This window comes from Aquila chrysaetos, chromosome 2 (assembly GCF_900496995.4).
Source record: "Aquila chrysaetos chrysaetos chromosome 2, bAquChr1.4, whole genome shotgun sequence".
NCBI classification, from domain to species: Eukaryota; Metazoa; Chordata; class Aves; order Accipitriformes; family Accipitridae; genus Aquila; species Aquila chrysaetos.
Window position 1 is genome coordinate 39,885,516 of NC_044005.1, and position 22,465 is coordinate 39,907,980.

General features: G+C 44.4%; 1 protein-coding gene across 2 annotated transcripts in view; it reads right to left on the reverse strand.

Annotated features, from left to right (window-relative positions):
- Positions 1-22,465, reverse strand: part of LOC115353569 (deubiquitinase DESI2-like) — a 69,383-nt gene that overhangs the window by 5,261 nt on the left and 41,657 nt on the right. For both annotated transcript variants that reach the window (XM_030043179.2, XM_030043169.2), the window contains exons 2-4: positions 17,823-17,895; positions 16,384-16,477; positions 15,209-15,350 (exon numbers count right to left, since the gene is read on the reverse strand). In XM_030043179.2, the coding sequence (XP_029899039.1) occupies positions 15,209-15,350; positions 16,384-16,477; positions 17,823-17,895 (309 nt within the window). The remainder of the gene's footprint in view (positions 1-15,208; positions 15,351-16,383; positions 16,478-17,822; positions 17,896-22,465) is intronic.

The following is a 22,465-nucleotide window of genomic DNA, read 5'->3' on the forward strand; positions in this document are numbered from 1 at the left end:
GATGTATGCATGCACGTGAGTTTAGTTCTCAAGTAGTCATATGTCTTAATAAAGACTTCCCCCCCAGATATTAATAGGAAAACAAAACCAGGGTATGATTCTTCGGAAGATTAGCTGAAACATCAGAACAGCACAAGGTAAGACTGCCTGAACTAGAAATAGTGTTTTTAAGAGTTGGCTTTCTTTTCTAAGCATATCCACTAGCAACTGAAATAGCACTTCCCAATGTGGAAGCAATGCTGAGATGTTTGCCTTTTGTTTAAGGGAGCTTCTTCACCCAGAATGAATCAGCGAGGCAAGGAAGAGCCAGAAAAGGAAGAGAGATGTGTGGGCATAAGGCCATCAATCAGCAAAGGGCAGTTTGTGAAGCTTAAGGATAATGATGAAGTCAAAGCGGTTTCCCTTTCCTCAGTCATGCTTGTCCTCGCCTCTTGTCAGTGAAGACTCGTTACTATTCCACAGCAAAACACAATGCTCAACAGGAGCAAAAGGGCAATGGCAGGGAATGCCACTAACTCTACAGCCTGCTCCTGTGTTTTTCACTCCTTGCCATAAAGCATATCGTGCTGGAGAATCCAGCAGTACTTCGCTAATGGAGAAGCATCAAATAAACCTGACTGCAGTGGGATTAAGCCAAGTGAGTTTAAATAAAACAGCACAAGCAAGATGAAGTGGGTTTTTTCCAATTACATATGAAGACACAGAAAAATGTAGCTACTGCAGCTCTTCAGGGTAATTCTCAACTGAAAACCTCACCCTGGAACAATAAACTCACAGAAGCCTGTTACTGTCCATTGTTTCCACCAGCAGAACTCTTTTTTAGAGGACTTCAGAGTTTAGGATTTTAGGTGGTTTTTTCCTGCTTGCCAAACAAGTGGAGTTTTCTCTTTTGAAGGGAGTAAACTTCTCTGGGATGGGTCACATACTTGTCCTGTCAGACTTAGCAGATAAACTGTTATGGGTCAGAAATCACCGGTCCTGACCGTCGTACCGATTGTCCTCCTACCATCCCTTCAGGAAACTTCACATACCTGTAGTGGAGTCTGAGCTTGACACGTGACAAGAAAGCAGCTGAGCCTCTTAAGCTGACTGGAGAAGGAACTTTAAAGAAATGAACAGTCACGGAAAGGCTAAGCCTATGTGAGATGGAAGTCTGAAAGGTAGCTCAGGGTTTAGTTATGGCTTCTCTGAGGCAGAAAAGTGTTTGGGATGGGAAACCCTGCGGAGTACATGAGAGGCTGGACTACTAGCAGCAAAGCCTGCAACACCTCAGCCCAGTAGGGCTTCCCTAAGCTTTGCAAACCTCCTGTGACTAGTGTCCAGCTATCATTGCCGAGCATAGCTCTTCCTCATCTTTCTGTCACTGTCAGGTCCCTGAAGGTGTGAGTTATTCCCACCCCGCAGAGGCAGCCAGTCCCTCCACGGTCTGAAATCCAGCATTTTGGATAGCAAGCGCAGCTTAATCACCAGCCCACCAAGAGACCTGTCCCCGTTTCAGGCAGGAACCTCGGCGGAGGCTGCACGTACTTGCAGCTTCCACTGAGCGGCACCTCGGGATAGAGAGCCAAGTCTCCCACAGCTGCAGCTTCTTCTGGAGACTCTGCCTAAGAGCTGCGAATGACCCAGCTGGCATCTGCAGAGTCAAGTGGAAACAGCAGTTCAGACATCCGTGGCTGAAGCCAAACGTGAGGGAGAAATGGGACATGACAGTTTGGGTGCTATTTCTGGGCAGCTGTCAAATCCACACCCGGATTTCAACTCGCCAAGAAACAACTAATTTAGGATACAGAAAGATCCTCTGAGCGTCCTTAGCTGTGTCATTTTGCACTAAACAGTTGCTGGTTAAAACGTACAAACTGCCCTGGGAGTAAGGACTGCATCCCATCGCTCTTCCCTCCCCTAAGTGCCCTAAGAACTAGGCTTTGTTGCTCGGCAAGGCCTTCGGGCTCCCTGCCAAGCTTTACTCTGGGCAGGGGAGCAGCCTAGCAGCTGGGAAACATGGGGTTAAATGGAAGGCCACAATGGAAGAAGCCGAGTCTTCTGCCTTCTAGAGGACAACACTATCAATGTGCTGCATTGTGTGAGGGCTTTGGGTCTATGGGCATATGCTAGACGTTACCTGAGATCGTCTAACAGGCTGAGCCCCTTTCAAAATAAAGTGAAGGGCAGATTAGTTGTAGATCCTAAGAGAAAGTTCTTGAATGCAATAGGTACTGCACTGTGCTGGGTGACGCAATTGGGGCAATTCAGGCCGTGCACAGAAGTATAACTCAAGGCACTTAGGAATTTTTTTTTTAAGTGAGCCTTCCCAAGGGCACCATGTAGTGCTCCGATCCATGAAAATCAAGATGAGCGGAGGCAACATTACATTCCTCAAACAATACATGCTAATTACTTCAATTCTTGTCTTCAAACCAAGGCTCAGAGAGTTCAGCACTGAACATCTGCTGAACCACCCCCCCGCCACTTCCACTTAGCAGCCTTGCTAAAAATGAGGTGGCATCCACACAGGGCATGTATCCATTTGAGCTACTGTACAGTATTCCCCTTGGTGTGTCTTAGAGAATGCAAACGGCTTTTACTGGTGCCTGAGGAGTCTAACACACACCCCAGAGCACTTTAAGAGCAAAGTCTGTAGAGCCCAAGGGGAATCTTTCCAGTGTTTGCATGAGTTGGCTCCTACGAGGCCTAGACAATATAGCATAGATGATGCTTATCAGAATATCAGAATAAGGACATCAGATACAAACCAGCACATCTGCTTAGGCAAAGCTTGCAGGCTGTGCTAGGGTAGCCAAAAAACGTATGTAGAAAGAGAAGCATGGCAATGTGATGAAATTAGTACGTGGACGCATCTGGAATAAACCATTAATTAACCCAATGCACAGGGACTTTTTTTTACTACCTCACAAAAACTAAACTGGCAGTATAACTGCCCAGTGCTGGCAGAGATAAGAGAGTCTTGAGTGCGTCAGTGAGGAACATACCTCTAGCTCTGCACTCCTGATCAGCTGTTGCACGTGGCATATACACTGGAAATAACATTCCTGAAAGAGAATGGACATACAGCCTTCGCAACACACCTGAAAGCACAGTCTCACCTTGGTGGAGTTGGCATGCTAGGATCGCTTGCTTGAAAGAGATCTATTGTATAGTTACCATGTAAAAATGACAATTTCTACTCTAGGGACTATAACTAGCCTGTGGGGATCAACATAATAAATGAGGGGGGCCACTTCACTGGGCCCCGAACCTGCATGCAGCACGCATTCAGCAGAGCCAGGGATGGCCTGCGTCTTGCAGGGGAAAGGGCACAGCTGAGAAACTGTAGGTGAGGCTGAATGAGCTCAGTAATGAGGCTGCTTTCTGGGAGCATCTCAAGCCAAAGGCAGGAAGGGAAAAAACTTTAAATGAATTTAAGCAACTGTCTAAAATGCCCCCATTCTCCTATGCAATCTCTTTTTCTTCCACAACAGGCAGGGCACTGCCAATCCTACGGGTCCTCCCCAGGACTGCAGGCGTTTCTGCCATGTAAAGCAGAAGAAGTGTCTGCACCACCTCCCTGAGACCAGCCAAGAGTGAGAAAAAAGGAAAGCACTGAAAGGAGGGACTAATAGCCACAGTCTTGCTCCCCTTGTGATGCTAGTGGGAACATGTCAGTCACCTCTGTTGTCTTGTGGTGGAAGGACAGAGCTGCCTCTATGCAGGAATCTGCATGCAGAGAGTTGCCAAGAACAGGGACGATGGAGTAGATAGCTCTGGGTCAAACGAGACAGCTGGCTGATAGCACCTCAGGACTCACAGCACTATTTCAGCTTCACTGGCCAGGCCACCAGTGGAGAGGCACAGTGGCTGCAAACGTGATATCTTGATGGACCACATTCAGACCTGAATTCCGAGTGGCATCACTGATTGGTTATGTACCAACACTGGAGTATGGCAATACCCTCTTTGAGCATGAAGTTCCTTGTAACCAGCGCTTATACGTAGAGCCAGCAGCTGCAGGATGACAAAGTAGGCAGCGAGTGGCCTCACAACAGATGACCATTTTGGGAATACCAAGTATAATTAAGTCTGGGCTTGTTAGTGACATTTAAAATAATGACTCTCCCACCAAATGAGTGAGCAACTGCAATTCATTTATATTATCATGATGGTGTGAAGAGGAACTGCCTTCTCCTAGCAGGTGCTGTTTCGAGACCAGTGGCTGAGAACAGCTGTTGCCTAACAGGGTCGTCCTTTCCAGTGTTACAGACATGCCGAATGTGACCAGGCCAACCCATAGGCATAGAGGGGCAGACATCAAGAGCATCTGTTTTTTCCTGCATAGCTAACCAAGAAAATCCTGCATTTCAGTCTCAAGCCTTGTTTCCTATGTTAGTGAGCAGCAGGTTACTGCGGATGGAGATACAAGGAGAAGAGAGAATACAGGAACTCGTAGGAACAGGGAGAGACCTTCTGTCTGGCAGTGTTGGCAGGACTCCTAAGCAAAAGGTTCCAGTCTCTAAAGCCTATCACCACACTTAGACAGTTCATTTACACTCCTGACACTTTTCATTTATCAACAGGCAGCTGGTGAAAAGGACAGGGTTTTTCCTTGCCATCTTCATTCATGGAAAGGGGGCATCTGTTCTCAGGCATTCACACACACAAAGGCTCAAAGGCTCCATGATGGTACGACTAGAGATGAATTCCCCAGATAGTACAAACTAACATAGCTCCAAGGTATTATCCTTATTTATAACAGGGAAGGACACAGGGCTTTTGGTTTGGGAAGACAGATGCAAAAAGCAAATAAAATAAAATAGATGGTGCAAAATACCCACATTTACACTAGCCCCAAAAAGCCTGAGATTTTTTTAATTTTTTTTTTTTTTCAAATTCACTCTTAAAATATCTTCACATTTAATCTTTTTTGCTAGATGGATCACTTTAAAGGGAAAACCTGAACAGTTGCAGAGGCAGATGTGGCAAAACCAGACCATTTTCAAAAAATTGAAATGATGTACTAAAAACTTGCCCTGGGGGGGATGATTTCTGTTTCAAATTACTTGCCACCTCATACTATTCCCCTGCACACGTAGATAAGATAGGAAGAATAGGATGGACTGAGAGAGCTGAAAGATCCATATGAGAGTTATTCCACTAATCATTTTTGTTGGGCTATAAGACTTATTCAGGATAGCAAGGCTAGAAAGGTTAATGATGGAAAAAGACTTTTATATTTTTATAGCAGCCTTTATTCCAAGGACATCCCAAATACTTCATAAATTTTAACTAATCCACAAACTACACCTAGAAATCTCATTTTGCCACAGCAAAGAAGCCATATCTGGAAGGCAATATAGCAGTTTATTAACCGCATGCAGTCAAAATTGTCCATACTTACAGGCAGAAACAAGAGAAAAAATGACATCCACCTGAAAGTATGAGAATAATTTATGGATGCAGGACGTCTTTATTAATAAGCTTCTTCTAAACATACGTGGCAGTTAAAAACCACAAAACAAACACAGCCTGTCCCCCATAGAGCTAACAACATTCAAAGGCTGCCGCAATGAAGCAAATCTTTCCATCGGCTTCAGTGAAGTCTGGCTCAGGCACCAGGAAATAAAACTTTCCTAACGTTCTTTCATGCCCTGTAGTTGTTTGTTTGTTTGTTTGTTCATTTCCTTCTGTCCTTTTTGTCTGTTGGGAGCATCATGTCCCCTGCCATTAACAGAATCTCACATAGGCTTTTACGCAACAAAACACCTATCTCCTCCTCTACAACAGAGTCAACTGAAAAGCAGTTGTTGACTAAGGAAAACACAGGTATTACTTGTCTACTTAGGATCTGCTGAAAACTGGTTTATAAAAGCTTCTGCTGCTTTTGACTATGACTCAAATACCACCTGAAGCTCCCTTCTCTGGTGTTTAATCCTGTCTCTCTGATAGCTTTCAGGCTAATGAGAGTTTCCTAGTTTTTAATAACGTTATGATGAGAACTCACACGTGCCTGGGGATGGACCTGAAAAGCTTTAAGCTTGAATTATTCACTGATTATTAAAAAACTGCCCTCATTTTGTCCTTGATTCAGCACACCTGCCTTTTTCAGAGAATTTACTGAAAGTCAAGCTCTAATAAGGGAAGCAGGATTCTGATGCAAGTTTGTTATATGCTGTCAGCTTTGCCTTGGCTGAAAAAGGACAGGTGAATAGCCAGAGAAAAAAGAATATGCACTGGCTACCATCTCCTGTCACTTCAGCACAGCTCCACACCTTCTACCAGTAAAGTAAGATCCCTCCATTCTACCAAAGCTCCAACCACATTGACAAAGGACAACCAAGACAGCCATACCGTCAGGGAAGTATAAATCAGACATAGGTCTAAAGCCAATCACAGAGATCTCTTACGCTGCACTTCAGTTACAAGAGATGCTTATTTCCTGCTATCACACTGATATACTATGACAATGCCTCTCTCTGCTCCTATCAATAGGACAGATCTTTACCAATAGCACAGGGAAAAGAGGAAAGAAGCCTTATCATCCAGCCTAGATGTGAACAACATGCAAGCAAGCCTGATTGCACCAAGATCATCCCCTGACTCCCAAGGAAATTCAGACTGTGTGGCTTCACCAAGCATTTCCATCCAATCTGGCAGGCAGGTTTAATAATATCACTGTGGTATCAGCATCAATAGTGGGTATGCTCGATGCCTACTTCAGTCCTCTGCAACCATCAGGTTGCAGGATTCCCTGTGCAGACTCCATCTGTTACTCTTCAACTTATTTCCTATTGGAGACCATCCTTTTAGGCTGATTTGAGAGACTCCTGCTGACTTTGGGAGACTGGGAGTTATTTACCTCCCAGGTTGAGCGTTGCAGTGCTGCAGCTCTAAGACTGTGGCTGCAAAGCATTTGACTGTGACAGGGTCCGTAATCCCTGCCCTGTAGGAGTCAGCCTCATCTAGGATGCCAAAGAATTTTCCAAGGCTGACCTAAGCCACCTCAGATGCTTAGGAGACTCTCTTCCCCTCCTGTGTCCACAAAGAATGGGCCAAGCTCACTTCATCAACCCCCAGGCCTATTTTCCAAGGCCCCTTCAGCCCAAGAACAAGACTCCCAGTTCCCCAAAATATTTTTCTCTCTCTGGAAATTTCTGCAAATCCTACAACTTCAAAATGAGCTTCTAAAACCACAAGCACACAAATTCTGATTTAGGCCTCTCTCTTCTCCTGCTGAAATGTGTTCTCTCCCTGTTTATGTAAATAATTAAAGTAGGACAGTTCCCACAGGAGAGGTTGAGGGACTCTCTGCTCCAGAACATCTTGTGGCTGATATTCAGGAGAATATTTGCTGAAATGTAGGAGAAAAGGTAATTAAATCTTTAGTCCAACTTGCTCTCCCACACCCCAGCAAGCTCCTCTCTATCCAGGAAGCTATCAGTTACTTGAGGATGAGTATGTCTCACCAGCTAGTTCTGCCCAAATTCACGAAATGCCCTAGCAAAAGTTTTACTAAAACTGTCAGATCCCTCTAAAAGGCTCCACTTTTGATGACTTGGTTTAATCTGAAGATCCTAGTTCAGCTCTAATAATTAGTTCAAATTTTAGCCATTTACCCAGGTGGCATCTCTGAGCACTGTCGCCTGGATCCAATCCTTTGTATCAAGAAATGCTGAGCAATAAGGAAAGAGATCCTTTAATATTTAAAGGAATAAAGGGGTGAAAAGGATCAGTGGGTACAAAAAGAAGCTGGATAATGAGATACCAATCTGTTTTCCTGAAGGATTTTTAATCCCTCAAATCCAAATGACCTTAAAGAGCCTTCTGAAGAATGGTCACATGTGGATGTGAGCCATACACACTAACTTCAGAGTTGGTTCTAGTCTTTTTTAATAGATTTCTCTGGATATAAGAGAAAGTTGTGATAATTTAGGAAGCAAATAGGGATGTTTAACTGTGCTTTACCATCCCTCAGTCATGTGGTTAAATTCTGCTTTCATTGACTGGGGGAATTTGTACTAGATTGCTCAGGTGTTTCTGAGCCAGGTTTGTCCCAGGGGCTACTGCAGATTCTCTCACCATACTCAAAGAGACAAGTAGGTCCTACTAACACAGACTCAGCCTTCTCCTGCCTGCCTTTTTTTAATTTAAAAAGAAGAGGAAAGAAGAGGAAAGAAGAGGAAAGAAGAGGAAAGAAGAGGAAAGAAGAGGAAAGAAGAGGAAAGGAAAAAAAAAGAAAGAAAAAGAAAAGAAAAAAGAAGAAAAAAAAGAAAAAAAAGGGAAAAAAAAAAAGAAAAGAAAAAAAGAAGTAGGGTAGTTTTAGAGCAATTGCAAGACAGATAAATAACTCCAGGCTGGGAAGCTGCTACAAAATACAGAGGGTTTTTGACCTTTTCTGGTACTTAAGATAAATTACACATACAAATGGGAAAAAAATCATTCCCCTTTCAAGAAGAGGGAGGAAAGACATGATAAAAGAATAAAACCTTCTGCCACTGCTGTCCTCGGGTAAAGTTCCAACATCAACAATTTTTAAGGAGAATCAGATCAGTGCCTCTCAATTCATTTCCTATGTATGATGAGCATCAGCTTCATATCTTATCAAGAGGGCTCATAAGACCCACTGACTTTATTGCTATTCCACGACTGGTAAGGCTGTTGTGGAATAAAAGGGACTATCTTCCCTGGTGCTCAGAAGCCACACTTCTTTGATAATTATGTGTCATGTGTCCTATAGCAAGGTGCTAAAGAGTTTCCTTAAATAGGGATCATTCCAGTTACTTGGCAGTAATCACACTGATGAAGGGAGAAGGAGTGGTTTCCTTGAGTCATTCCACCTATCTTCCAGTTCTGGTGCTGATTCAAAAGTGTTTTTCTCCCTTCCCATGGTGGTTTGCCCTTTTCTGAGACATGCTGTTGCAACTGTCATCGCTCTGGTAAGAACACAGCTCCATAGCTTATCTTAGACAGGAAACTTCAGAAGCACGGAAAATTGCTGGTGGGAAGTCAAATGAGTCATCTTCTGTTTGTGAATGGGCTAAGCTGCAAAAGATTTTTCAGAGTCTTTAAGCTGCAGTGACATGGTGCGATCGTTACACTCAATACTGAGGAATATCACCAGACTGGAACCTAGAAGCAGAAAATCTTCATCCTCCCTCTGATCCTCTAGTTACTGCTATCTTCTCTAAAGATGATGTCCTCAGGCATTGTATGCTCACCATACGCCTACGCATCAGCAGGGCTCATATTCTTATATGCCCATATATGAACCCCTGGCAGTCAACCTTTCTCCTTTACACACTTTTGGGGGTACAATCTGTGCCAAGTTTGCTTTTGCCTTGTCTAATAGCTGCCTTCCACAAGCCCAAACTATATTATAGGCTTGCAGGGCAATCATGAGCCATGCTCTCGCATTGAAAAGAGCCCTCTGACAGCAATTTCACTGCTCCCTGTATCTGCGTGCACCTACCCTTATCTATGCCCAAAGAACAGTCTTTGTGACAAAGAGCGTGTAACTGCACGTCTGTCTTGGCACCTCATGGCACACTTCGTTGTTGCCCACTGCTGCAGTGACAAGTGCTCCTGCAAAGCAATGGCGTGACTGGTACTTCAAACCTGCAGGTCCTTGCAGGGGAACTTACAGCCCAAGAATTATTGTGAGTTTGGCTTTTTCCTGAAAGCACAGATGTATTCCTCTCCCTTTATGTCTGCTTTACAGCAATTTGTAACTTCTGTCCTTTTGCTATCTCACATCTCCTTGTTCTGAAAAATCAGGGAATTCAACAAATCACATCATGGAGAGAACTAATTATTCTAGACTTTCTGTTTTAAAAGGTTTTTCTGATGTTCAAAAGCCAATATTTTTTCCATCTGGCAGAGTTTAAATAGCCTCTTTCATCAGCCAGGACAACTCATAAAGAACATAAATATTTTGCAATTCCTTGAAGGGCCATTTGAACGTATTGCTGTAAGTATACACGGGGGATTGTTAGGAACACAGTGACTTAACAACAGATGATCAAACAGAAGGGCTTTACCGAATATTGACGTGGTCCTAACTGAATTCCCCACACATGCATAACCTTATCAGAATGCTAGAATCCCTGCTGTTTGCCAGCAGCATTACCCACCTGGAGTACCAACACGCAGAAAGGCACATAAGCTCAGAACAGGATGGGAAGTTTGCGCTCTGCTGCTGATGGCCTGGCTGATTTTTCTTTGCAGAAATTGCAAGCATAACTCCCCCAAAAGGATTGCCCATCCTTCTGGACAGTTTCTTCAAAGAGAGTGATACTGATACTACTTGATTTTGGGGACTGTCAACATAAGCAACATGAAAGGAATAAGCTTCTTGTAGGCAAATTGCTAATCCCGGTTTGATGAACCTCTTCATTTTAACCCACAAACAATTTGCGTAAGTGGTTTATAAATATAGGTACCATGGGACCATGTTGCAGGAGTCAAGAGTGGCTGAGGCAACTCTAACTAGATTTTCACTGCTTAGTTCAAGCTCCCCTCAGCTTCCCACACTGACATAGATGGTGAGGGTAAAGGGAGACCACAAAGGGGTATTAAGTGGTGTGTGTACCAGTGACCTTAAATTGAAGCTGGGCAACTGCACAGGGATTGCATCCGATTTCTTTCTCATAACTATCCACTAGGAAATTCCGCCCTGCTTTACACCAGAACTCCCTTCAAAACTAAGTAAGATGGTGTGTGGCACTTCCTAGGGCAGAGAGTTATGCTCTCTGGTAGTTCTTCACTTTTTAAGTAACTCAAAGTTCCCTGATGAAGAAGAATTTCTCAGGAAATCCACAGAAAGAGACTCCTGATCATGCAGCATGTTCACTGAATCACTTACTGAGAAGGCTGCCATGAAATGGCATTGGAGAAGATGAAGTCCGACCTGCTGCTGCTGAAATCGGGGCGTTCTCTGTTTTCTTTCCACAGGAGCTGCTTTGTGAGTAGACCCAGCCATGCCTCTCTGATCCAGTAGCTGCTCGTTAGAAGTCCATAGGGAACTGGCAAAGTGGGGAGAGATCTAAGTCTTGAGCAAGTATGAATATGCTTGGCAGTCTGCAGTAGGGAGTAAGGAAAATTCAGAGCTAAGTGCCAATGAGGGAGTAACAAAGCCCCTTGCAGCTTACAAGTGAATGTGGGCAGGAAGATCAGAAGAGATGCATGGTGTTGTAGGGAGAGGCTCAATGCCACAGCAGCACGCAATTAGGCTGCAATCGCACTGCAAAGTGAGTTTTTCCAAAGGGAGATAGCAGGTCGAAGGTATGCACAGTGGTTAAGTAGAGCTTATCTGCCTGTGCTGGACTTGCTACAGTCCAGGGATTTTTCGAGGTGCATGGCCAAATGGCAGAGTCATGAACATAAGTCTGGACATGCCCCTAACCATTAGCAGTCAGCCTGCATATAACCGTTAAAGATAACAGTTACCAGTCATCGTGGTGGGACCTGAGGCATCATTGGATTAAACAGGAATTTGACAGAAAAATCATTCATAGACAGATGTAGATGGAAGATTTCTGAATGGCTGTTCTATTTGCTGAGAAAACATTAGTAAAGGACAAGAAAACAAAAATTTGAAAATAAAGCCTCACTCCTGTGGCTTCAGCCGTCCTTCTGAGGCTGGGGAACCTGGCTTACAGGTCCTGGCAATTCGACATGCAGCCGTTGTCTCACAGTGTGATCCTGAGAAAGCTGATCTGGGAGGGAGAGCCAGCCTTATACCTCCTTCCCATTCCCTCTGCAGAATCGTGACCTCAGCCAGCAGGACACGTGGCTGCATCTGCCCTCAGTCCATATGACCAGATGGTATCCTCCAAACCAATGGCCCAGCCAGCGGGGCAACATCTGCACGGATACTAATTAGCAAGCCCACAGCCAGATGAGGAAGTTAAGGTGGCCAAACACAGCTACCTAGCACATGGTCGTACAGCCAAATCTCAAGGCCTGCCGGACAGATTTGTGTAAAACCTCATACATCGCCACACAGCCTGGTTTTGTGTGCTGATACAGAACAATACAAGCCATAACCCAGCTAGTTAACCTTGGCAGATGAGAGCTGTCATCCAAAGATTTCCGAGCCCTTTTCGAAAGAAGGAAATAACCCAGCGTAAAAGGAGGGATACTTAGGCACAGAGCAGGGATGCGACTTGCCTGGCTTTACCCAGGAGGCTCAGAACAACCATCTCCTGAACTTGCCACAACTGCTTATGCCCATGGGCAGAAAGGCCTAAAGGGCTGTAGGGAGCAGAGCTAGTCATTCCCTCTTTCATGCCAAAAATTAGCCTCCACCCTGACCCCTCTCTGTGGTGAAAGGGCACTGCAGTACTGATAGCATCACCTTTCAGCTGGGTTACAACAGAGAGATGGAGAATTTATACCCACTTAAAATTCTTGGCTGCCTTTTGTGTGGCTGGAGTTAAATCCCAGTCCCAGTGAGCAATTTTATTCTGTTGAACAAAGTTTATACATCTTTTTTTTTTAATTCTTTGAATACTTTTCCCAGTTTCCTGTCTTTAACTGCCACATAACACAGCTATGCATAAAGAGATGCTAATTATTATTATTATTATTATTGCTGCTTCACACGTGAAGAGTCTGAAGGAAAGGACAATACAAACACTAAACAGACTCATCTCAGGATTTGGTTTAGGGCACAAATATCAGTTCCGTTTAATGCCCTCTATGGTGACACATATCTACACAGGCTTGAGAGCCGCTCGTCATGTAGCTAGCATGTTCTGCGCACTATAAGGCTGCACCTTATAGCTCTACATGGTAGGGCCTGGAGCTTCCTAATGTGGCGATTTTTGTTTTGTTTAGTTTTAATGGGAACTACAGCAAGAAGAGTAAAAAAAAAAAAAAGGCACTAAGGCTGTAAAGTTAAGCAAGCATTCGGATGTTGGGAAATGAGAATAGAAACTTCCATTGCTTTCAGTTCAAGCAGGTTCTGTCTCAACAGTTTCCAAGCAGTCTTTCCTCCAAGAGGTCAGAAGTATCCCAAGATAAGGTATGCTACTTTTCACCCAGCTCTGAAACACAGCAATTGCCAGGTTACTGTGTTTACCAGAAAGGATGTAGACATCAGTCATAAGGCAGCCACATGTATTTCTCATGTTGCTGACTGAGGCACATTAAATGGCTAGGACTTTTGCTTAGTGTCTTAACACCAGCTATTTCTTTAAGAATTTCAGCTCCCATTTTCTGTATTTTGATGCTATAGACCATCCAGGGCCTTCTGCTCCTGGGCCTGAATTGCATTTCCTCTGGTTTTGCCTTTGTAATACTTTAGAGAGGGGTGATAAACACAGGCGTATGTGAAGAGCAACAGCAACAAAAAATGATGCTTGCCTACGAAGGGTTTATTTAAACTGACCTGAATCCTGAGTAAATTCTGCTCCTGGGAGCAGAAGTGTCAGAACTAGCCATTTAGGCTTTTGTTTTATTATCTGGACAGGTTATGGGGCAGTGAATGAGCACACAGAATCCACCAAGAAAGCTCTTGCAGGAAAACTTAACCCTAAATTCCACTCCTGTAAAGACATTCACTGAAGATGTATTGAAAGCAAAATTTAAATAAAAAAATACTAGGGTATTTAAGATCTCTTATTTGACTTGTGCTTGAAGGTTGGACAAGGAATGGGCAGTGAAGGGTTCACTGATATGTAGCAGCAGAATCAAGGAAGAATGGCTTTGATCTTATGGCTTGGACATGAGACAGAAATTTTACATATCAAAGTACGTAATAAGCAATGACCTTATTTCAGTGCTGCAGGTAAAGGGCTTTTTTTAGCTTTTGCTAATAATCACACAGCTTTCTCTTGGGTTTCCTTCATAATTTTTAAAGTTCCCATTTTCTGTTGTAGTAATTTGATTATTTGACTCCAAAACAGTACTGTGGCTAACATTGATTTGATCAGTGTACTGCTTGAAACTTCATTCTCTGTTTGTACCAATACAAGTCCTTCCTGTTTATTTTTATTTGCTAACATTTACAGAAAGGACTCAGTCATTTTCTCTTTCTATAATTAGCAAGGATGAAATCAATGGAGAACTGTTTTCCTAAGAGCCTAAGCTGGTCCCTTGTAAATGAATGGCTGGTTCTTGGATTCACTAGGGATTTTCTTACAAAATTATACAGTATTTTTTCTACAGAATCTCGTCTTGCTCGGGATCCACGGTGGGCATGTTTGGGGATGAATGGACATTTGTGGCAAAAGAGGTTATTGGCATAGGACTCTTGCCCCACATGATGAAGAAAAGTGAGAGATGCGTAATGAATGAGGATGGGGACTCCAGAAAGAGAAATAAAAGTTTCACTGCTAAAGCAGTTGAACTCTATTGTGAAGAATGATATTCTCTCCTTGTGTTTGCTGTAAAACACTTCTGGAAAGCACAGAAACAGTTTTTATGGAAGGTCACTTCCATTTTGTGCTTTCCTCGTCTTTTTCTGGCACTGGGTCAAGATCCTGAATTCGGATTTACACAAGTGCTGAATGCTCACACCTTAATTCAAACACATGTTAAACACCTCATTTGGGGGTGAGGAGGAAGGCAGCTTCCCCCCAAAACAATCAGGTCTTTGGGAATCAAAAATCAAACATGCCAAATTAGCAGATAGTTGGGATAAATCTGTGCTTCTCTGTGCTTCAATTCTCTCTGAAGAGAAGTAATAGCTCTGTTATAATTCACAGTGGTTTTGTGAATGTGAAAATGAATAACCACCAAAGATGAGAAAATCAATACTTTTTTTAATGGGCTTTGGATGGTGCACATTAAATAAGGAAAAGGGACACTCACTTCCTCAACACTGCAAATTTTTGTTTGCAGAGCACTGATAAGCCATTTTTATTCCGTTACGGATCATGTAGGGTTATTTGTGTTTGTTATTAAAATGATGCACATTTGCATGCTAGGCAGGTCTGTCCTTCCAATTCCTGCTCAGCGCCTGTTCAGCGAACCAAAATGTAGGCACTTCTAATTTCCCACGCAGTTTAGACCAAACGTGTGTTAAAACTGCTGCATCTCCACCTCCTGATCCCATCCCTTTCAACAGCAAACGGCTTCCAAAAATATTAAGGGGCATAGACAGGAGATTTGGCTATGGCCTGGCAGGCTGTGCTGACCCCAGTTCCCCTTCTGTAAGCACTACTACAGATCTGAAGCAGGAAAAAAAAAAAAAAAAAAAAAAAAAAGCTGTGCCCACCTCAGCCAAAGCAGCAGAGAAGTGATTACAGTTCTTGTGCATCAGGTGGTACGCGTTTCCTTTGTACTCCTTGCCCAGCTCTTCCATAATCTTATCCACATCTTCTTCTGTGAAGTCTGTGGTGCCCAAGGCAATGGATTCTCTAGTTTAAAACAAAACACACAACAGGAAACATGGAAAGATACAGTGAAGAGAGTGGTACATACCCAGAAGGAAATTATCAGATATTGGCAAGAAGGACAGGCTTAAAACATGGACATGAATACCTGGGGCTATCGGAGACTCTCACTAATAAAAACGGCACAGTAATATGCCCAGCTTATCCACAAAGCAGGTTACAGCACAGGCAACAGCCCCGAGAGCCTCATCACCAGGGAGGTCTCAGCTCTCGGTGCCTGCTTCCACTCTGCCCATCATCCCACAACAGAAATTTCCAGTAGGACAGAAGAGATGCTTTTTTCATGATTGAGAGGGTTTCCATGGGGTGGGCCAGGAAGGAGCAGACTGAAAACTTTCTGCAGAAACCTATTGCTTCTCCCAATGTTCACTCAATAGCGCTCGTTCTTCTAAAAGTCTCCAACGACCCTCAACATCAACTGGCAGTCTGGGAAGGTCAAGCCTCCCCTGCCAGGGGCAGTTCCTTGACCCACAGCCCCACAGTCTGAGCACCTTGAACAACACATTAATGCAGCATCCTCTCAGACTCCTCTAGCAGCTGGTCTGTCCATTGTGACAGAGTAGCAATATACACAGGAGATGACTTCTGGTACTCTGTGCAGTATCCACAAATAGGCGATACTCATAAAAAGACTAGGTTTTGTTTTACTCCTGCGCATTGGCTCGTTGTAACACACAGTTACTCCCATTCTTGCTGACAGGTGAAACTGGGAGCACAGAAAACAAAGAAAATGGGGAAAAAGAACTGCATTCATTTGTAAGTATGCTTTTAAACCCTGCCAAACACAGTTCAGCACTCTTCCCTGTTTGGTGTACGCACTCTTTTATCCACCTCCAAAATCTCTGCAGGGCTGCCTTTGAACCAGGATCATGTAAAGGATGCAGTGAGGGCACTTATGAGGAGAAGGAAAGGGGGATCCAGAGGACAGGACTTCCCTGCTCCCCCTACACTGATGGCTACCAGGGCCAGAGGGGAAGATGTAGAAAAGGGCTCTTACTTGAATTTAAAGGTCTCGCCAAGTTCTACCGCACTGCCAGGTGTGATCTCGAAAATCCCACTGAAAGGGTAGGGATGCCCTCCATAGGCAAACTCTGACAAGGAAAGAAACAGACTGTGAGTAATTGAATGAATGCAATGTCAGGAAAAAGTCTATGGCAGCTGTCTGCACGGCTCAGCATCAGCACCAGGGGCTGGGCTATTGCCAAAACCCATTTCAGCCAGATTCTGAAAGCCATTTTCTCTGTCCCGTTACCTATTAGCCTGAGGATGCCCTCACAGCCACCTTCCATGCTAACACTACTGCTTTCCCACAGTGCAGGAAAACTCTCCGAGTCTGTCTCTGTGCCCGTCCAGATGGCTTCCTCTCAGTGGAAAGTTGCGCTGTGGAGGCATCTAGATAAACTATGAGAGGCTGTCAGTGGTGGTACTAGCTAGAAGAAGTCTTTCCTAGAGTGGGGAGAAATTACATCATCTTCCAGAGGGATTTACAGGCAGCGAGTGGGAATTCTTTGCAGGAAGGCAAGCTGATTGCACTCCGCTGCCTCAGCACGCAGGTCAAGCCAGGAGGTCCATCCATGTCACGCAGGCCATCTCGCATGGCCCGCAAAACACAGCCCGGGGACCTCAGTGTCATACAGGCCATCTCGCGTGGCCTGTGAAAGCTTCTGTGCTTGAGATGGAACATGGCACCCCAGGGGTTCTGTCTACTGCATGGCACTGGCTAAAAATACCATGAGTGAGTAGCCCGAGTCATTCCCATTTAATGCTGAAGGAGGAAACAAAGTCTGTGTTGCTAGTCTGTCCTTCACTGCGCTACAGCTCTTTTCCCAGATCCCTTGACTGCGTCTTTCGCAGTGGGTGCTCTAATCAGCTTCAACCCCATCCAGACCATTTCAAAAGTCTTACAAGACATTTTCTTTTCCTTGTAACTCTGCTGTTTCAAAAGGACAGTTTCCAAGATCTGGAAATCTAGATTCCAAGATTTCTAGTCCTTAGACATTCATAAAGAACTACTGCAAAATGGAGTTACCCTGACAGGGAATTAGCAGAGACACGCATATCCAGGTCTCAAGACAACCACTGATCTACCTCTCTTCCTCCTCCCCCATTTCTCCCATTCTCTCTCCCCCTCCTTTACTGGAGAACGGCTTTCCAACATTGCTTGGTCCCTCCTATCTGCCATCCTGCTACACACCTGCACAAGCTCTAGAGGCTGCAGTTACATGCTGAAAATAAGAAGGGCTACATGGTTCATGACAGAACCGCACAAGTTCCTGCAGGACTCCACGATAGGCTGTAAAAAGGGAACTGGCTGAGTTTTTCATTCCTCAAAACATTCCTTGCCAAAAGCGGTAAGTTTGGGGTGCTTTTCCATATCAGACTAGCCATACAGTTATACTCATGTTGTGCGGGTAGCGAAAAGGAAATACTTCATACCTCTGCCGTAGATCTCAATGCCAGAGTGGAAGACACCAATCCCCAAGGTGGAGGTGTATTCATTTATCCAGTACTACAGTAAGAGAAAAGCCACATTTGGAAGCATTAGTGGAAAAGAAACACACAATCTTGATCTAGGGTATACCCCCCATCTCCCATCCTTAAGGACAAAAGTGATTTTGAAATTATCTTGAGACAAACAAATTGAGACTCCTTACAGACCAACAGAAGTGGGCACTGTGTTTATACAGCTGGCTGGGATCAGGTCTCCAAAAAACGCTCATTTAATCCTCTCCACATAAGGCATTAACCTGTATTAAGATATAACTGGACCTGAACCTGCATAAACACAGATGCTACAGGACGTATGATTATTTATCTATCTTCTCACTTAAATAGCTGACACTGAGCCAGTTTTACCAATGCACTCGTCTTCAAAATCTTGAGTTAGAGAATCCCCAGATATTTTCCACACACCTTTTTACATCACCTCCCGACATCTACTTTTTATTGAATTGGTTTTAGGCAATGAGATCATAGAGACAGAGGTCCGTTCCCCCCATAGGTCAGAGGAGCACCATTTAGTAATTATCTATATGACATTGGCAACTGCTTTATAGAAAAAAAAGAAACTCAGAGCATGCTAGTCAACATTTTGCTCAGAGGTACCATATAATATCAAGCACTGTTTTCAGAAGAGACAAAGGCTTGCTGCTCCGAAATTAGGTCCAAGGTGACCACAACTTCACCCAAGTCAAATTTTCAAGTGGAGTTGTTAAGTGACTTCATTGCTCTGGAGTCCAGCACTTGCCCATTACATTAAGAGCAGAGTAATACTGCAGTCTGGTGCATGCATGCGATGCTCCTCCACCAGGCACTGCTCAGGTCCTGTTTCCACCATACCGTGAAGGACAGTGCAGACACCCAAACAAGTCCAAGCTAAACTAATTCTGGAGCGGGAAGCCATAGAGCCATGCCAGGGCAGTGCTGCATTGGAGATAATTAGCCCTGCTCAGCACCAGTATTTATTAGGTTAGCTGCAGAGCTGTGCTGCTACAGAAATTATGTTTTCAGGCACTGAGTGGAAACTGCCCATGCCTGGTATATTTGCAGTTCACCTGCGGCTACTGCGCAGTGAAGATGCATCTCTAGTAACTCAGAGCAACTCAATTCTTATTTTAATCAAGCACTGCAAGGAAAGTGAGTGTTGTTCGCTTGTCCCTGTACAAGGACATGACAGGTTCATTAAGCTAAAATTCTCTTTTGGGTCTGGTAGCTGGTTCTGGTGGAGCCAGAATAAACTGCACCTTCCCTGGTGCCTAGCATCACTGAGCTGCCATGGTATGAGTAAGAACCCCTCTGCTGTCAGGTAACCAGAGGTCTGGCATACTCCGTCTACCTTCTTCACACTGCTTGCTTATGTATTTTTGATGACTGCAGTAGCTGTGTAAATCACCTGGAAATGCTTTCTGCGAGACCACTGCTACTGTGGAAAAACACAGTAGCTTTGATACAAAAAGTGCAGTCCCAAGCCTGACTTAATGTATGGCCAGTCCTTAAACCACGTCCCCAGAAATGCTTGCCTCTGGCAGTACAGCAATTCCCTTTCCCTCTAGAAAATGCTGTAATGCTTCTTGTTCTTTGTGAGTTTTGGTATCACAAATGATGTATTACTGCAGGAGGGCAGCAAACCACCTGACCCCAGCTGGACCCCTGCCCACTGCTCTCTTCAAACCTTGTATAACCTCCATTTACCTCTTCGCTTGAATTATGCAAACTCTTGTTTTTAGGATACATCAGAGCGTTGGACTGGAGCTAGGTCGGGTAGCTCTCAACCTCCGCCAGCTGAGACAGCGCATTAGCAGTGAACCCTCTGTTGAACGCCATGCCTGGTATTTAGGGACATGATGTGCCCTTGCCTTTTGCTGCCCTTCCCCACAGTTCTCTGTTGCCCTGTCCTCTGCAGCAGGAATATCCCTGCTCTGACTGGGGAAGAAGACACAGAGGTGGCGGCTGCATACAGGAGCCCATATGACACAAGCCACATCTGCTGAGGAGACCAAAGCCTGTCTCCCATGGACACGTAGCCCTCAGTTCAGTTCTTTGATCTCCCAAATCTCATGGGTTAACTCCTCAGATAGTCTCAGTAAGCTTCAGAGAAAGACTGGTTTCTAGAGTGCCACTGTAACAACTCCCAGAGGATATGGTAAGTAGGTTGTCTTCTTCCCTCAGGCTGAGCTATTGTCTCACAGCAACAATACAAGCACAACATGCCCAGGTCACGCCAGCTGCTTTGCTTAGAGGAGTAACTAATAGGAAGAGAAGGGAGACTTTTTAAACTAGAAATGCTCCTGCCAGTTATCAAAGTCAGGGCTATCTGCAGAGGCTGGTCTGCATCAGGCTTTGTATTTTAAACAAGAAAGTTAAACTGAAAGCCACTTTCAGCTATAGCTTTTTCTTCTTCCATGTTAAACTTCATGTTGGATCCAAACAACAAATAAGCAAACAAGCAGGAAAAAACCAAACCCCTCTCCTTGATTAACATGTTAGAGTAATGCACTGAGACCTGATCACCTCATATGTGCAGAGCACTGTCAGATCACAAGCTCGCCCTGTCCCCCAACCACTCTTGTTCCCAGAACAGAGCCACAGCCCCCCAAACCCACCCTGCCCAACTCCGGGAGCCGAGAGCCAGGCTGCAGGACAGCTCTGGAAACACAAGTGATAAGGAGCCTCCACCAGGAATAATGGAGAGCGGAGCAAAAGTGCTTCTCTGGCTGATGGCAGGTGTTGCAGGATTACAACTGTCACATGGACATTTCTGTATTTAAATGGTGTATTTTTTGGTATGAATTCCTTTAACGAACTATTATGGACTGAACTGCAACAACCTCAGCCATACCTGAATTTGAACTGAACAGCAGCTACACTGGTTTAGTACTTTCTTTCAAATAACTTCAATAACACCTTTGGGATCTCATCTGCATCTTGGTTCACTGCAAATAAATATTTTCAGTATGACCTACTCGCAAGACCAAAATGCAAAGCAGCTCTGAATCATGGCTGCTACTGTCCTCATCTCACCCCTGTCTCCAGGGTGCTGCAGAATGTGCCTCTGGTGTGCGACTGAACACGCAGCGAACGCCTCACGGCACTTTGGCACAGCCCACGGCTTGTCTCGGGAGGAAGCTATGCTAAAGTGAACATGTCAGTCACTTGCTGAGCTGGAAGAAAGAATCCAAGCCAGATTTGAAACCAGGTCTGTACACACATGCACGAGCTGGGCTCGTTTTCCAAGGGGCTCGCAATTCTGAAGAACAGCAGCAACAGTCAGCAAATACTCATCTCTGAACTAAATTGGCTGTTGCTTAGACTAAAACCAAAAATCTGCAGCCTGTTCTGAGTCAGATGAAAGAGCCAGGGAATCAAACACAGCAGTATCTTAAAAGGGAGTTGTGATTCATGCCTGCATTGCATACTGCCTGCAAAATCATGCTGTAAACCCCACACAGAGAGACTTGGAGCATTCTGTCTCATTTCCATCTTCAACAGAGACAGAGAACAGCGCAGAAGCTAAGAGAGGGAGGGAGGAAAGCTAACCAGAGTGTAGTCGCTTCACAAAAGCAGCAGATAGCTCAGGACTCAAAATTCAAACCCAGAGAGGAACCTCTTTGCATTTATAGTTTGTAGTGTATCAGTTAAGAGCTTTTCATGCTGGTCCCTGATGAAGTCGAATTTGAAATTTTCCAGTTTTTATTCAAGTCTTCCCTGATTTCCTGGTTGTTTGGTTCAGAGATCAGAGTATCTGTTGAGATAGTTTAGATTCTGGCAGCTACTCTGAGTCAGTTGTTGTGTATTCACTTCATTTATCCATCTTTCACACAAAGGTAGAAGTGAAAGTCCCACTCAGACAGTGAACCATGCCCTAACTTTCCAGAAGGGAAAGAAGCTTAAAAGCTTCATTGTATTGATATGTTTCTGGTAGGTCTAGGATGGAGAAGCAGATGGTGTGATACTAGCAGATTATGTCATCCTGGGACTTTTCAGAGCAGGAGTTCCGGGGAATTCCTACCAGAAACATAGGTTTCCAGATAGAAGAGGCCCATCCATTTAACCACTAACTTCTACCATCAATTAATATCATACTATAACGCTGAAGTTTCTGTCACTAACTTTCTCTTTACCTCCCTACTTCAGACCATTGTTTTCCATGGTGTGTCACCAAAATCTTTCCTGCATCACTGTGCTGAGCGGCTTAACTAACCAGCTCCCTAGAGGCTGGAGACAAGACCACCTCTGTGAATATCTCAGATATTACTTTCTCTGAGCAGCCAACACACGAAGCAATATTCCATTTATCACTCCAGTACAGACTGGATATTCCACTCCACCAGATCCATCCACTACCGAACAGACACTAACCATCCTTTCTTATGATCTGTATGAACATATAGAAAATAAATCCACTGGGAGTTGCTAAATAAATCTGGTTTTGGCAAATAGTTGCAAACTCCGAGTACTCAGTGTCATAGATCCTTGCCGTGCTCTTCTACTCTTCACTAGGTATCGTCACATACAATCACCAGCTCAGCCAGGATACCAGGCTAGATAGAGCTTTGCTCTGACCTAGTCTGGTTGCTCTG